The sequence below is a fragment of the Nematostella vectensis genome, chromosome 10, assembly GCF_932526225.1.
Source record: "Nematostella vectensis chromosome 10, jaNemVect1.1, whole genome shotgun sequence".
NCBI classification, from domain to species: domain Eukaryota; kingdom Metazoa; phylum Cnidaria; class Anthozoa; order Actiniaria; family Edwardsiidae; genus Nematostella; species Nematostella vectensis.
The window spans coordinates 6,406,566-6,424,378 of NC_064043.1; the positions used below are offsets into that span (position 1 = coordinate 6,406,566).

The 17,813-nt window shown below is 38.6% G+C and overlaps 2 protein-coding genes across 3 annotated transcripts; both read right to left on the bottom strand.

Moving 5' to 3' along the window:
- Positions 1-1,648: 1,648 nt before the first annotated feature.
- LOC5521961 (major facilitator superfamily domain-containing protein 12) lies at positions 1,649-10,506 on the bottom strand. Of its 2 annotated transcripts, none has more exons than XM_032367230.2 (11): positions 10,208-10,506; positions 9,171-9,771; positions 5,394-5,502; positions 5,031-5,127; positions 3,926-4,119; positions 3,715-3,807; positions 3,315-3,407; positions 3,046-3,219; positions 2,695-2,795; positions 2,324-2,472; positions 1,649-1,827 (listed from the first exon to the last, which is right to left on the bottom strand). In XM_032367230.2, exons 2-11 carry the CDS (start codon positions 9,698-9,700, stop codon positions 1,745-1,747), a joined length of 1,623 nt encoding a protein of 540 aa, XP_032223121.2. In that variant the 5' UTR covers positions 9,701-9,771; positions 10,208-10,506; the 3' UTR covers positions 1,649-1,744. The 2 variants fall into 2 exon arrangements, with proteins under 2 accessions (XP_032223121.2, XP_032223122.2); XM_032367231.2 differs by having other exon boundaries at positions 9,171-9,844.
- A 2,068-nt stretch (positions 10,507-12,574) lies between these two features.
- Positions 12,575-13,394, bottom strand: LOC116604604. The gene has a single exon (XM_048733518.1). It carries the CDS (start codon positions 13,392-13,394, stop codon positions 12,798-12,800), a length of 597 nt encoding a protein of 198 aa, XP_048589475.1. The 3' UTR covers positions 12,575-12,797.
- Positions 13,395-17,813: the final 4,419 nt, after the last annotated feature.

Genomic DNA, 17,813 nt, shown 5'->3' on the forward strand with positions numbered 1-17,813 from the left:
ATAATAATCAAAATGCACATCTTTTTAAATCTAAACAATAGGTTTAATAAGTAAAAAAATTAGAAAAGAAATCCACATACAATTCCAAGCAACTCAAAGGTCTTTATTTAGCGCCACCACAAAACCAATATTACTATTTGAAAGAGGCAAAGATTTGAAAACAATTAGATAATGGATAATGAATAATAGGAGATTTAAAACGCCTGTTCCCAACATGTCCAAACATTATAAGCAAGGGCGATTATATGGTACTTTCCAGCGTAGGCCCGACGTTCAAAATATGAGTTTACTTGAACGTCATCATAAACCTGAGTTGTAGTAGCCAACAGAGTATTAGAAGGAGGGACCGGTGGGAAAAGGGAGAATGGAACGGAACGCCGCTTCAGGTCATTTCCTTATAATTAGTTAAAACACCCGCCCGCCCCCCTACGGCCCTGATTGTTCAATTGTCTGAAAGAGCAGGAGGCAAGCGCGGGAGACCTGTGGAAACATTAGTGCCCAGATCTTTCAAGATGGCAGCGGTGAGATAAAAAAGAAAGAAAAACAAAATCAATAAAAACGCAATCTCTGAAAGTTTTTTTCAAAGGAAATGTCTAACTTAGACTTTTCTAGGGGATAGAAGGCTGCAAAATGGACCTTTCCAAACAAAATTGTTGCGATACCATGACTTCTTTTCAGCCACAACAAACGCAAACTATAAGAACTTGGGATCACGTTTCACAAGGTGATGGGTGTAGAAGAGGGTCACGCTTCCCCTAAACCGAGCTCGAACATCTAAAAGTGTCCGCATGAGAGAGTACTGACGAATATATTAAGGAGGGAGCGGGCGAGAGAGGGAAGTTCGTGAAAGTTGGCAGATGTAAGAATACAATGGTATATACCCAAACTACAATGTTGACTAATTCGTAGAAATTTTAATAACAGTATCAATAAAGAAGATTGCACATCTATATAACAATACGGAAATTACTAAAGAAATAAATAAGTAACGAGGGCCACAGTGTTTGTTTTTAAAGCGAGAGGAATGAGTTATAAAAATTGAGCATCTCTTTAATCTTGAATTTAAAATAGTATATTTTCTGTTTCAGGAAGACGATGAGTGTACATTGACGTGAAACGTTGAACCTTAACATTAAAGCATAACCTCTGATGAACCTTTGTGAACCTTAATATTCCAATTAACCCATAGTATCATAAAATCGTGCACTTAAACGTGCACATAATTTTATTATTCTTTGCAATAAAATACCCGTTAATAATTCGATTACAACAAATTGGAGTAGGGAATGAAAAATGGGAAACGTCTGTGTCTCGGCAGTCGTCCGCGCGTTTCTATTGTTTTATTGAGTCGTTGCATGTTTGAGGACCTAGCGCCTGCCAGTCTTTCTGAACGCGAAAAAGTCACGCGGGCAAGGAACTTTGTGAGTAAAGACCGCTGGGTCTTAAAACATGCGAGTCGTCGTTAATCAACTTCACTTTCATTATGAATCTCGTTATAATAATGATAGCATTCTTGCTTTTTTTCTGTCGTTTGATGTCTTTTTATGTTTTCTCGTTATGTGGAGAAAACATGGGTTTTCACACTCTCGAATTTTCATTGTCGTTGAGCTTTGTGGATGGAACTTTATATCTCTGTGTTTCCTTTAAATGGTTTTCGACTGTGTTCTGTTTTCCAAGGTGGAGTGCCCGCTTGCTAATGAGAACAAGAACATATGATTTTGCTCGAATGTACGACGGCAAATCTTCAAACGTCACTTGATTTGAGATACTTCAATTTTTCACAGTCGTCTTCCTTCATCTCTATGACCTTATTTTTCCTCTTTTCCTCTGAAAAAAAAAAATAAAAACATATATATCACATTTAATCTAGTGCAAGTCTGTACATGACCCGAAATGATCCCAGGACCTGAAACGATCCCGGGCAGTCCATCGGTTCCTGGGAACATTCTGGATCTTGTCTCCCAAATTCAGCAATTCTCTTCACAGTGGCCATTCAAGAAGCCCCTAAGATCTGAGCCTCTCTTAAATTTAACAGCGTTTTAACCTCCTTCGCAGGCAACATTGTGACAAAGAGCAAAAGGGAACTAAGAGCGTCTTTATGTCTTTCTTGTTCTCCTGGAGATGAGGAAGTAGCAGCGCAAAAAAACTCACAGAAACCAATAAGCTTTTTTCACTTGCACTTATTCACAAACTTTCTTGTTTGTAATCGATATCTTATTTTTCTTAAAAGAAGAAAAGAATGTTCACTTTGGTCCCGCCCCACCAATAGCTTGAACTACTTAACTATAACACCAAAGTCGTACAAGAGCTCTAGTTAACCCACCTTCCTTCTCCCTTCTCTTCTCATTAAAGTTCTTCAGCGGTGATCTTTGGAAAAAGAATGCGACGGCGACAAATCCGATGAGAGCTTCAATTCCAGGGATTACGGCAAAAGCTGTACGCGTATAGTCCATACAGGGAATACACACTCCTCTACGAAAAATGAAAGTTAAAATGGTATTAAAACTCATGATAAATCAGAACCCAGACACAGTAACAGCGATAATGTGAAAGATATTTTTAAAAATAAGCTGGATTTTTTTAACGGACGCTACTGTGACGTCCAAAATACAACTCAAATCGTATACTTTAATCAATTCAATTTACAATATTCTACTCGCTGTAAAGGAGCTCCCGTGGTTGCTAATGACTTACCCATGGTTCTCCGGTGTATTCTCCTGTAGTCCTAATACAATAAGTCCTAAAGATAACTTGTCCACAAAGGACATGACTGCGTACACCACGCCACTTGATTCCTGCATAAGAAGAAAACATTGTTACGGGATGCTAATAGATGCATCACAATCATAAACAACAAAAAAATACATAACAGTGCAATATGCAAGAAATACAAGACGAAAGTAAGGACAAACAATTGCAAGAAATTTTGAATTGTAAGTTTGAAAATAACCGGATCACATTAAAGTTTCTTTCATTGCTTTCCCCTTATTATAATGTAAATACGCAACCCTCGGGTTTGACTTTCTGTGGTTGTAACTCACTCACCTTGTCGTCGCCAATCAGATCGGAAACCATCGCCAATGACGTCACGACCATGATGGATACACCACAGCCCAGTAAAATTGTGGGCGCATATATGGCATCGCGGCTTTCTTGCGGGTTAAAAAACATCCAGGCTTCAGAGGCTATGACAACCACAGCGGACGCACAATACAGCACCTGCACAAAAAACAAGACGTCGATTATATAGAGGAGGGGAATCGGTAAATAATAGAAGAAAAGTCCAGTTTTGCCTTTTTCTTCTCGACACTTACTCGGTTGGAGAATTTCTTGGTCAGCGGTTTCACGGCAGCACTTGCAATAATTCCAAATACGAGAATGAGCAATGGAAAATAAGCAATGGCTTCCTGGAGAAAAAATAAACGATTTAAAAATCAGTTCCAGGAATAAAATGCATAATCTCGGTTAAGTAGATGGAGGGGAAGGGGGGATGTCTGGATAAGGCTTTGTTTTCATAGAGCCATTATAAAGTCCTTAACTTAGAAAATCGGTCAAGTAGATCGGGAGTACGTCTGGATGAGGCTTTGTTTCGATTGCCTTTTACAGCCCTTATCTTAGGAGAGTACATAGTCTCGCCCAAGTAGTTGGGGAAGTACGTCTGGATGAGGCTTTACCTCAAGAGGCTTTGTTTCAATTGTCTTTTACAGCCCTTACCTTAGGAAAGTGCATAGTCTCGGTTAAGTAGATGGGGAAGTACGTCTGGATCAGATTTGTCGTGTTTTGCGTCGTGAAATAAATAACCATCATCTAAAAGAAGAATACGAGGACTTGTTAAAAAAAGATTTGTTCTCTCCCTTACATCCAGCCTGTGTTTAATGCAATTACATGTTAAGAGTAAAACTCCTAACCAGTCCCAGGTTCTTACCACGTAGAAATCAGTACTCTTAAACCACTCTTTAATCGATTTCTTCTCGTCGACGAACATGTGTTTTTTCGCGTCACGGTCGATGACTTCTATGTGATTGTACTCATCTTCTAAAGCCTGTTTCTCGGGATCTCGAATTTTCAATGCTTCCTTCTCTTGTTGTCTTATCGATTCACTGCGTTTTCTTTCCTTCTCTGAAAATCCAGATCAATAAATGACAAATAAGTTTTGGTATGGCGTAAGATTCTATTCACACATCAGCTCTGAAATAGCCTGCTTGCAGGCGTTTACCCGGTGTTTTTATTTTCGCTATGCGCTGAGTCTTGGACGCCATATTGTTTTTGGCTGCGCTAGCCTGGCACGAATAGCGACCTTAAGCAAGGACGACGACGACGGATAGGACAACGCGATCGAAAAAGATGTTTTCGCGCGTGGCGATCAATAATAATTTAATTGCAATGGAATAAGCAAAACAGATAAAAATAAGCTAAGGACATCATTTCTGCAGCAGGGAACGTAGTTAGTGGAGTTTACAGTGCAAACGTCCGCGTCCACAATTGACCGTGACGTTTGGAGTTTTCATGTCGTGGTTTTACGGGAAAAGGCTGAAATGTATCAAATAGAACGCATTTCCACGTGCTGCTATTGAATTCTGAATCAAATATCATTGATTTTTGCCATCGGGTCCGCGTTGCCGTCGTCGTTGCTTAAGGTTCCTAAAACACAGAACAAAACAAGATGGCGGCCACGAATGGCGCATAGCGAAAACACCCGGTGAACGCCTGCAAGAAGACTAGCGTTGAAATGAATATAAAAGGCATATTTTGGGTGCTGTTTTGCCTAATTTTGGTAAAATTCTTTGTCATTTTTTTCCTAAATTTTGATGATACCCACTTTTAAAGTTTTAAAATTGTAAACGTTTGTTTGTTTTGTTGGTATATTTAGTTTATTTGATTGGCATCTCGAGGATATGAAATTCTATATCCTTTTCTCTCTAATCATTTTGCATTCTCTGTATCTCATCGGTGTCCCAGTGGAACAATGAGAGCACCCCCTCCCCTCTCCACCTGACCACGCCTAGTAGGGAAGGGGGGGTATTTCTTACCATTTTGCATTTCCCTGTGTCTAGTCGTTTCGTCCACGCCCCAGTGGAAAACTAACGCGAAAATCCCGCCAGTTATTAGCACGATGATGGTTTGGTACTGAAAGAAAAAAAAAACAGGAGTCGATTTGAATCTGGACAACTCAGGGCCAGTAAACACTATAAGGTAAATAGAAACGAATAATCTTGAGGGTAAACGGGCACGACATAGGCGCAAGCCGGAAAAATGAACATGGGGTGTCTTGCGCAGGTTATTATGTTTTGCTGGCTTACAAATATATAGGACATTTTTTTTCTTTTTTTTGTCTCTTTTTATCGGAATTTGCCGTGATCGCACGGTGGCGAAACATGGAGGTTTCTACTTACCGTGAATGGCTTTTGAACACTCGCATCAATCTGGGTCTCTTTGTTGTCTTTTAGTAGAATCCATGTTACGACGTAGACATAGACTCCACATCCTAGCTTCATGGCGGATCTAAAGCAAACAAATAGATTCTATCATGATACAATCTAGAACAGAGAACTGCTCAAATGAACGACGTCCGAGAATTTTATTTAGACGACAAAAAGTGTTTTTCATAATGTTTGTGATTTTTTTTACCGAGGAGTCCCCGAAATCAACCCCAAGGAATTGCGGTAATGGACAATAGGAAAGCAGAACAAATACTTGCAATTCTTGAAGCATAATAAAGGGTTAACAGCGACTCGATTTCTCAACAACGTGACTTGAAAATGTTAAATTCCAACACAATACTTCTACTTATTACATTGCCCGGCGTTAAACCCATAAACAGAGTCCAAAACAAATACACAACCTTAAATTGCTACTGAAAGGAATACAGCATAAACATAGTACAGCTTTCCTCAGATCAACCAAACTTTTGACCTTCCATCACACTCTAAACATTTTGCGGTTCCCACACATGACTCTGATACTATAAATCTCGTTTCCGGTAAACATCACCCCTAAAAATTAATATTTATTTGACAACAAAACATGTATTTCTCCATGAAATCCTTGTTCACACGAGCGAATATTTACCGACACATTTTAGGCAGCCGGTTTGGCCGGGAAGATGGAATGACAAAAGCACACTGAGTAATACACTCGAACAACCCTTCTACTACCGATGCAAAATATTAAGAGGATGTGGCTTTTGTTGAAAGCAATATTTTGTGAGTTTTGAATTTCCTCATGTAGTCGTGCGTACTACATGGCATGATCTCATGATAGGATAGGTCTTCCATTCACCGAAAAAAAAACATGCCAAAAAATAACTTTAAAACATTTTGCTTCCTATGAAAAGCAGCATGTCCTATCTTGTAAAGACTTTTTTTATGGCTTGTTATGTAAAAATGATTTATCCACGCCGGGTTCTTCAAATTACTATCACAGAAATTGTTAGTTGACCCCAATTTCTGACTCAACCACTGTATTTCCCCCGAAGTCGTATATTAAAATCTTAATACTATAGTTTTAGTTAATGTAAATTTCCTTTTAATAACACAAACAAAACTAAATGTTTCATATGTTTTTAAAACTGAAAGCCAATCCTTACACATTCCTTTAGTTGTCCATTACTGTAATTCCTTGGGGTTCATTTAGGGGACTCTTGGGGATCGTTTTGGGTCCCGGGATCAGTTTGGGAACTTTTGGGGATCGTTCCAGGTCCTGGGATCGTTTCGGGTCCTGGGATCGTTTCGGGTCCTGTACAGCCCAATCACGCCGCCATTTACGACACGCATCCACACTACACCTAGTGACTCAAAGAATCCATTTCCATCGGCTAATTCAAGCAACTAACTACAAACCTTTCAATCAAATATTATAAATAAAGTATCAGACTTCAATCATGGATGGTTATTTTGAAGGTTTCTTGCAAATACATAAACCGTTGTATTCCCCATTATAAACAACAACAAAGGAGTGGTTGATTGACATTCTTTAAGCTCCTTTTGCACGTTCGTTGTGACGGGAAAAAGTCGCGCCTTCAGAATGGTGATTTGAAGGCGTATTTTTCTCATGGCCTTATTTTTTTAAGTAATGGGAGGGGTTGGATTAAAAAGTACGCCGAGAAATGTCTGCGGCACAGGTGACATGGCAATTGAAAGATCCGTAAGATTTTCATTCCCACACAAGGCTTTTGGGGGTTTAGCCGTGACGTCACCGCGCCAGGTCATAAGTCTCTGGGGGTGAAACCTTGAGAGATTAGTGTGATTGTGTACATCGCAATAGCTTTGCAGAATCAGTCGATGGAAATGTCGGATGCTTTTACATACTTTCAATGGATGATGAAATTTTAAAGTTTACTCTCCCTTTATGGCTAGGATATAAAGCATATGGAATAAGGGACGTCCCCGATAGAGTTTTGTGGCAGACTACATTATGTTTTCATAGTGAAATATCAAAACGCTATCGTGAACCACCCAGCAAGTAACCCGCTGTGAAAAGACGAAATCGAAACATGAAGAACGGCAATCGAAATAACAGGCGTCGATCTTGTCCGCACAGTGAGATGTTTTATTTAGCATAGAGGAAACTCTTACATAAGTAGATTTCGAGGTAATACCGAAGTCTTGAACTTACGGCAGGTATGTCTGGCCAATATACGACCTATAGTGTTAGGCGTATACTACTAGGAAGATTGACCAGATAAGATGTTATAATCACAGCGTGACTTTTCTAGAAATTCAACAATGACTTAGGCCAAAAGAAGGAAAATAATACCTCTTCTTTAGAATGAAAAATATTGACTAAACTTGTGGTAATATTTTTACTTTTAAACAACAACTGGATGATTTTGCTCAGGGCAATTTAACCAAATTTAAGACTCCATATTTTTCTCACAAAATATAGTGCACTTTCAGGTAAGCTCACTATAAGAACAATATAAAGTACCTCGATTAATCATTAGGTGCCATAACAATTATTCTGTTATCCAAACATAACAACTTTTAATTGCTAGCTTTCAGAAGTCATTTCAAAACATTGCACTGTTCCTTGAACAAAAAGGATATTATACGGGGATAAGTAATGTTCAATCAGGTAAAATCAAAATACTGTTTTACATTGTCGACTATTAATAAAGAGATGCATGGGAATATCACTAAAAACAGGTTTCAAGTTGTTTTGATGCTTTTCAAAACAATCTACGCAGTCAGGAAAGAAAAAAAACCCATGATAAAAACCACTCACTGGTGTTTTTATCAAAATTCGTGTGGGTTTTAGACAGATTGAAATTAGACCAAAGTCGATCACCGCAAGGCACAAACATTGGAAGTATTACCTATAATCTGTTAGTTCTAAATAAAAATAGTACCGATATATGTAGTAAGAGTTAGTGCGGAGATAATATGGTTAAAAACGTCGTTTGAAAGCAGAGTGTAATAAGACCATGTGTTCTGAATTTGTGCCTTTTCAAAGTTTCGTGTGAAATCTAAAAGCCGTTGTAGCTATTGAAGTTGGTAATGAATACTGACGAATTCCCTGCCGTTACGTAAATCAACATAGCCTGGTCGGTCCGGATATCCTTCTCTCCTCCAGGCACGGCGGCCGTGACCCTGTAACCAGCGGCGTACAGAACGCAACAAAGGAAGACTCCCGAAGTAATCTAGTTTGGCTTCTTTCGGCCCCCAAAACAAGATGGTACTTTTATCAGTGTACTTGAGTGCGGATAGGAATCGCTAGTAAAGTTATCAGCAAAATTTATCAACAGTATATTTCTTCTAGTGACCTTTCATGTCGGAATTCAAGGAGTCAAGCCATATCGATAACCTCACACAGGCGGATTTTAAGGATGAAGTGTTTTTAGTGACCAAAACATAGATCTGTTATCATTCAAGTGAGAAACTTGTTTACGACAAAGATAATTAAGTCCTTTACGAAGTTTTAAAGCATAAAGCCGAGTACCTTAAAGAAAGCTCAGAATACACGTAAGTCAAGATGACTAATTGCGCAAGAGAATGTCATGTGGCTTTTACATGAGGGAAACTTTAATTAAAGGGATGCTAGTGTGATATTTATTAGAGGGTAATTTATACATCAAGAGTAAATAGACTTTCCGCGGTGTCACACGAAAGCTCCAACACCATACCAAGGTCATATGCGCCAATCGGTAACCTTAAACCTTGAATATATCCTACCTGATCGCGCTTAGCTCAATGGCATCTTTCGTCCTTCTTGCAACATGCGGCATAAGAGATAAATGGCTTATTTCCACCATAGGCCAGCATATATTAAAGATCAGAGTTAAAATACCAAAGTACGTGGTTTTCTGCCATTCTTCTGTATTCTCATCACACATGAGACATGGACTAAACAGAAATGGCCATACAATGGCGATTCCTACGCAACCAAATAAATGCCAAATCTTTTTGTTCCCGTAACGTTCCCCTACTATTTTGGTGATCTGTCTATCGCAGAGGTAACCAATAAATGGCGTGGAAAAAGCATCGGCGAGCTGCGACGCGAGGAAAATGTATCCAGCGTTGACGGCGGATAGACCCATTACTTTGGTAAAATAAATGAGAGAATAGCTGAACCATGCTTGGATGCAGAGATCGTTGAATACATGTCCAACGCCGTAAGCAAAGCGCTGTTTCAGTGGAGTCCTATCGGGTTTTACTAGCTTGTTATTTCGTTCTCCGCAGAGCTTGTGAACGAGAGCTTTCATCTTGACGAAGTTCGTGGACGGCTGAACCCACGTCGTGTGGGATACTTGGCGTTTTTATCCCGAGCCGTTTCCTGCGAGGAAAGAGAAAATGCAAGGTTCATCTGGTATTTCAACCCTTTGAGGAAACCCCGGCTTATCATTGACCTGTAGAATGACAAGCAAACGGACCACTTAGAATCCGCGTTTCAATTGTTTCAGAGCTCACATGACTAAACTTGACTTTGGGAAATTTATTTCGGTACAATACCCAAAAAAAGCAAGCTTCTAAATTTTCTGATACTAAAATGTATTTTCGCGAGTAAAAACCCCGAGGGACTCAAATGTGTTTGTTTCAAGATAATCGTTTTTTTTTTACAACTTATGAGCGTCGATTTGGCGAGGTGTCAAATTTGAAAATTTCTAAGACAACAAAGAAAGTCCCAAGATCACGGTTTAAATTTAACGAATAATCGCTTGCAAGATGCGGCACGAGTTTCCATGTAGCGAAGTTTTTTTTTTTCATCTTACCTTGCTTTTTTGATAAAGTTCGCTGGCCTTGTTGAGCGGGGACTCTCTTGTACTCGCTTGTATCCGCTTGCTTGTCTGTGTAATAACAAGTGAGCGTTCAAAACATCCAGCAGCCCAAATAATAAGACCCAGAACTTGCGATGAACAACTCAAACTTGTGAACCTCTCCGTTCTACAGCGCACTGAAAAGCGGCACCGGGATAGAACAGGATTGTTCACGAGGAGAAAAAATAACTGAAGCTTGCTGTTCTCTCTCAAGGCGAGTGACAAAGGCCGCATCTGTAATTTCATCACCTCTAAATGTTGTTTTTCCCGAAACGGTTGATTGGTAACGTTTTAGGAGGGGAGAGGGAAAGTAAAAAAAATTGCCTTAGTCATGAGTCGGTTCTACTATCAGTAAACATATAACAATGGATATCATATTCACTAACCGTTGTACATCAAGAGCTTACAGCTATATTTTGTGAAAAAAAATGCCAAGTATGTGATAAAATGGCTGTAAATATTTTTGTTGTGCCTACCTCCCCCTTGTAATAGAATTGGTATGTTTTAGTATTTGCATATAAGCATGACGTAAACAGTCACGCGATCTCTTTTTTGTCCTTGAAGAAAAGCAGATGTCACGGGCTTTGCGCTCGATTTTAACGAACTAATAATATAATTCCGCTTCTGAATTACATAAATATAGAGCGAATGTTTTTAAAGCTCTTTCTTCACAGCAAGAAACGTTTATATAGAACCAAAATGTTTGGATATTCCGCTGAAGACCATTGGAGATCGGTGATCTGGGCTTTGTCCTGTGGACCCTAGATCTGCCGGAAGCTGCTAACGTGATCATGAACTGGCCAATCAGGAGCCCTTGGGCACGTGGTTTGTATGTAAAATATTTCACGGGTTCAACTCGTGACAGAGCTGCGCCCGAAGCAAGAGAGTTTCTAGAAGAAATAATTTCACTTTCAAAGGGTAATATTTGGATATGATTCGATAAAAAACTAAATAAAATATATAGTAAAATGAAATATTTCGACCAGCAGATGGGAGAATATGTTTGTAAATATATTCTAATTACTTTTAATTGCTTATTATTTTACATTAAAATCTTTCTTTTCTCCACAGGCAGCCCAAGGCTACTGTCAGTGGTTTATAAAGGAATGTATGGGGGAATTTATATGTTAGCGAAAAAATACTTTATCGTGAAGTTTGAAGTCCGCCACGAATTGTGTTTCTCTCTCTGTATTTTTATACAATATATACTAGAAGTTTCTAATAGAAAGTGAAGTGCTCGCAAAATAGTGTTCGAGTAAAGATTTTGAATATTGAAAATGCTTTCTTCGCATCTTGCCAGATTTTCAGGTTTTTTGAGACAGTGAGCTAAGGGAAATCTTTTAGGGCTCGTTTACAGGAGACGGCTAGCCCAGTTTGACCGGGGTGAATCTCAGTCTGCCTCAAGTAAACGAACATTTAGTTTCATTGTTTTATTGTGAATAGTAAAATAACTTCCACAGATTATCTAAGTGACAGAAAGATAACTATACTTTAAAATATTTCAGTGATCTGAAACACATTTAAAAGCAAGAGTTTGAAACTTTCAAAGAACGTTGTCATATCAGGGCGGTAGCAGGGAGTGGGGCACTGGGGGCACGTGCCCCCCCCCCCCAATATTTTCAAAAATTATAAGGAGCAAAAGAATGGAGAAACCAAGCTAAAAAAGTTCAAGGGTAAACCTATAAAACCTTTGTCGTGCGGGTCCTTTTTGTGTGATGTGGCGCAATTGCTCTTGTATTGTTACTTTAGTCCAGTTTTATTAAACTTAATTTCTGCTCTTGGCATGTGATATCCAACAGTTGATAATGAAACAACAACTTTTTTTTTTTATCTTCCAAATTCAACACATACAAAATAGTAACAATAAACCGAACGTGTGTTTGGTACTCAATGAGAAATCAAACTACTTCTGGTCATATGTTATGTTCAACAATGAGCAGCCCAGTAATAAGGCTAGCACCACTTTATCTTCGTTATTTGGGGCTTGCCAAGAATCTATTCAAAGATCTGCTTAATGATACAAGTTCAACACGTTAAAGAAGTAACAATACACAGTAACGTGCATTTGGTATTTAATGAGAAATCAAGCTACTTAAGAACGTATTTGTGTCTTTTAGGGCTTGTTGTTGGGAGAGGCACATGAGACAATCCGTGTCTTCTGGTCATATGTTATGTTCAACAATGGGCAGTCAAGTAAGGCTACCACCACTTCATCTTCTGTGTTTGACGTGGGCTTGCCAAGAATCTCTTCAAAGATGTGCTTGATGACATCATTAAACAAAGTCAGTGTTAGCTTGGCTTTGTCGCCTTTACGGACCACAACCTTAACAAGACACTGTGTGGAGCAACTCTCTTTCTTTTGGATTAGCTTGCAGTTGCTGCATTTAATGACTGGTTTGTCAGTTTCAGTGATCTTTTTGTGACACACTTGGCAACACACATACATATCGAAGGACGATATTCCTAGGATTTTTAATGTAATTACCTTTTCTGTGAAGAAAACAGGAAGCTCTGCAGGAATTTGGACTGGTATATCAAAGGGATTTCACTCAGTGATCTTGCAACAATGCACGGAAGTGGCTAGAGCCAAACTACTTGAATTATACTCTTTCACAACCCTCAAATTCTTGAAGGTGTAAGTTTTCCTTTCGTTAATTTCGTGGGCATGGTCTCCCCAGGCTTTTAGCTTTATTGCACTTGTTGGATCTGCTAGGTAACATTCAACTTTATCTTTCTCTCCTAGACGGGTATCCATCGTTTTAATGGTTGATAGCTGGGAAACTGTTGCTGTTATGTCGATAAGCTGGTTTAAATGTGCTCCTGTTAACGAGGCAATGTTATTGGTAGGAGGTATTGGTACAGATTCAAAATCAATGGTGGTGTCAATTAACTCTGCCTCACGAGATAGAAGGATAGTTTTTGTGCTATTTGTTTCGTCCAGCCTGAACCTCTTTAACTTTACTGGGCTAACAGCTTTGCTCTTGCTTTCAAATTCACCTCGGCGCTTGGGTGCAAAACAAACGGCCCTCAGAAGCTCTGATTTGGTTTGCAGTTGGAGGTCAAAATATGAGGTCTTAGTGCTTTTCTTTATCGGAGAAACATTATGGATATACCCACACACTTCTGTGTCATCGTTGTCCATGTCAATCTGAGTGAAAAGAAAGAAAAAATGTGACTTGGTGAGCAAAGAATCTGGTTAATAACAATGAGAGGTAATTAGGAGGAAACTTAAGTAAAAAAAAAAACTTACCCCTAGATAACAGTGTGTTTGGAGTACAACTATTTTTTCATGCAAATGCCTCCTAGTAAATCACAGTTAGATTCAGCAGTACTAGCTATTTTTCTTAGCTACCTGATTATAATATGCAGTGCGGGTGTTTTGTGCTAATAGATCCAGTCTTGCCTCTTCGTCTATGCGGTATTGTAACGTTGGTGATGTCTTTAGTGCAGTTAAACGTTGGTATGTCATTGTTTCTATGACACATGATGATAACGCTTTAACTCTGCTCAAAGCAACATAAGAAATACCAGGGGTTTTCTCTGATTTACCTATATCTACCCAAGCTTTTGGTAATGTGAGTCCTTGAGATTTGTGAATAGTTAATGACCAGGCCAATTTAGGTAATTGCTGCCTTTCATGAAGACCATCTGCTGAGTGAGCAGACACAGTTATAGGGCATATAGGAACATGATGGAGTTGTATTGCTAATTGATGATCCCTCATAGTGATCAAATTGCACTATGACTGCAATGGGTAAATCAGGTGGCTGATGGCCTGTTTCGTAGATAATATCAACAACAGTTCCTGTGGCCCCATTACAAAGACCAACAATAGGCCCCAAATTCATGGTAAGCATGACTTTAGCACCTTTTGATAGGGAAATAAATGGCTCTAAACCCGACATCTCATCAGAGCTGACCTTCTTGGCTAAAGCAGAAGAATGACATCTTACTTCTTTAAGGTTATTTTGAAGTCTACTTAGGCATTCGCCGGTGAGGTCTTTATTGCCTCTAAGCCCAACAGGTAGCTTTAACAAAGAGTGAATTGTTACACCCTATATTTGAAATGCAGCCTTGCCAGTTCTAGCTGTAACCACACATAAACTTTTTAAAAGAGCACGAATGCCATTTATGAGATAGCTTTTTCCTGTTCCTGCTACTCCAAGCAAAATGAATTTGAGAGATTTCTTATTTGCAGAAATATCCTCTGAATGTGACATTATAATATCGTAGCTTGCATTTCACTGAAACTGTTAACATCAACATGTTCATAAGTTGTTTGACAGATGACTTGCTATTTTACTTTTTATCCAGGTTGGCATTTTGCCAATTTGTTGTGCAGTATAATTGATTCTATCCTGAAGCCAATCATGCTATGGCTGGGTATTTGTTTGAAAAGAATTGTCAAATGGTGTACAAAGATCAGATAAGATCATCCATTCCTCGCGGATGTTTCCAGATTCAAAGTGATCAGACTCATTATCCATTGCACAATCTTCTTGGTGTTTAATTACAGTTTGAAGCTTATCAAACCAATCTGGTACATTTGCATGGGCATATGGTGTATTAAGAAATTCGTGCCATTTTTTAATAAAATTTTCAGCCGATGGTTCTCCACTGTCCCATGCATTTGTCTGGCTAGTGTTCCAAGGCTTATACCTTATCAACTGGTATTTACAGAACAGTGGAAAGTTTGGTCCATTGGGGTTAGGGGAGTAAGTTGGAAATATTCTTGGTATAATATTGTCAGACTGTTTAGTAAGCTCGTTGTTTACTATTTTGTACTTTGTTGCAAATTGCACAAAATTAAGGTTAGTTACTTCTTGTGAGTTGTCATAATTGTCACGATTAGCATAAACATCAAGCAGTGAGTTCTCTGAGCAAATTTGGTTTTTTTTCTATAGATGGCTTGTTCTTTACTCTGCGGGATCCATTCAAACTGATAGGTTTAATAATAAATGAGGAACTATGCATTTTCAAAGACAGCAGATGGTGCATTACTTCTTGTGTAGCATAATCTCTTTTACCTAGTGTTTTCATTATCACTTTTTTAATTGCTCTATGAGGATTGCTACTAATCAATACATTATTAACAATGGAATTAAAGGCAGTTTTTAACAGTGGTGACCGTGGTTCACCTTTAGCAGCATACTTAGTTAGATATTCTACACAAGCATAATGATCAATGACAACTTGAATAACACAATTTGCACGCCAACCTTGCAACTGAAGCTGCTGGTTGCTATTCAGACGACAGTCATTTCTTTCAGTCACAATCTTTGCTCTGTATTGAATCTCTTTAGACTTGCTATAAATTTCCTCAAATATTAATTCAGTGCTGGGACATATTTCAATCGGGAAATAGAATCTGCATTTTAATTCTTGCCCACCATTCCTTTTTTTTAGACAACAGCTTGTACTGCAGCGTTTGTGACGTTGGACCATGTTCAGTAGATCACAATAGTCTGATTCAATGTCCAAATCAGGAATGTCCCTGTATTTCCTTTGACAAGGATGGATATCTGGCCTGACCCACATACTTTCATCTGGAGGATAAGGATTGACAGTGGATAATAGCCAATCTACATATTTACATGCTTCCTGAGAGGCTTCATTACCGGCAGCTATTTCTTTGTCTCAGCTCACATAACCCTGGATCATTTTTAAGCTTAGCTGTGCCATGACAGTGAATACTACCTCTGCCTTGGTATTCAAACCTGTACCAGTGCCATTTGGCATCTAGAGTTTTATGAAGCCAGTGTTTTATAAAGCTTTCTAACCTTTGTGTGAAAAACCAGTCAACAATATGTGGGTTATCTATGACATTTTGTCCTCTTTCTGCACTAGTCATACCACCAAAAAATGCATGTAACTCTGGCCAATGCATATCAGCAGAGGAAAATGTAAAAATGAACGTCGGCGTACCAACTGCAGTTACAATGGCTTTCAAATCTTCTCTAACCTTATGACAATAGGCATTTTTTCCAGCAATATTTGCAACATAGCGACACTTTGGACATTAACTCTGCAGACGTATTATTTGTAGCCATCTCCTGCAACTCATCAATTGTTAGATGAGCCTCGCCAGGATTCTGTTTTAAAAATATACCACTTTGTTGTAAAGTTCTCTTTCTTCTGATCATATCAAAAGCCCAGTATGAAAATCTAGGATGGATGGCAAAACGATACTTCCATTTACCACCAACATTTTCTCCAAATTTAATCAAGTGCTTGATTCCTTCATGAAGACTAACATTCCTGACAAGTGAAGGGTTGGTAGGGTTCCCCTTCCCATCAGGGAATAATGTAGGAAATGCCATGGTTGCAAGGAATGGAGTTTTATATTCATTACATGGTTCCTCACCATGGGCTGGCCAATTCAGAGGTCTTTCTGCAGAGAGTTGACTTTTAATAGCATCTATTTCTTGTTGCTGTTCCTGTCCAATAGGTAAAAAACTACTCATATCTGTTTATTCATTGTAAACAATATCATCGTCTGAGATTTCAGTTGGAGGGCCTTGGTCTGGCATATTTATTTGTTGAAAATCTCCATTATCTGGGTTAATTGTAACTAAGTCAAGAGGAACATCATTTTCTGGCAAACAACTTAAAGCTTTAATATCAATAGTGACATCTGCATAGTGAGGATTATTATTTTTTAGCCAGAACAAAGCATCTTGGACCCTTTGCTTTCGGACAGTTACATCTTTAAATGTGTTTTCTTTTCCTTTTACTTTCACAACAATAATGGATACATCCTTGGGATACCTTGGCAATGTATCAGCAAATTTAGGCAATGACCTGAATATCCTCTTTGGCCACCAGGTTTAATGTGAACCCTCATGATTGGAAGAGCGCGAGCAATCAACATTTCTTCTATCTGAGTTAATCCTAGTAATTCATTTGGGACTGGGCTAGGCATCATGGAGTTTTCTATAGAAAATAGCTTTGGTATATTTTTATCTTTGGCGCACCGTGAGCAAATATACGAGTTTGTTTTTCTCTCTTTCAATGGCCATACTTCTTTGCATATTTTACATTGATTAAGAGTGTATTGAATAAACTGATGAAACTGCTTGATATTTGATATTGCCCATGGTTGCTCATGCAAAAAACCATCCAATGAAGTATTAAATTGAGCCAAATAACGCTGTTGCAAATCAAATGGAGTGTTATTCTTATCCTTACAAAATTGTGCCTCAGCATCAATCCCCTCTTGGCCATTTAATTTCTTGATTTTTCCCTCTTTAAAGTTTTTTCTCCTTTTAGCCAATCTTTCTTCTTGTGTTTCTTGTGACTCGCATGACCTTTTCATTTTTTCATATTCTCGTCTCTTTTTCAACCTTCTTTCTTTTGCTCAGGTGATTCAGAAATTCTTCTTATTCATGCCTCCTCTCAAGCTACAATCTATTACATTCCATGCCTCCTCTCAAGCTACAATTAGCTGGGCATCTTCAATTTTATCATTTACATCTAAGGACCCACTGACTTCACAGTCTATAAAAATTGATTTCTTGTGAGAAATCTGTCTTTTTGTCATGCAATAATAATATCTGGTAAA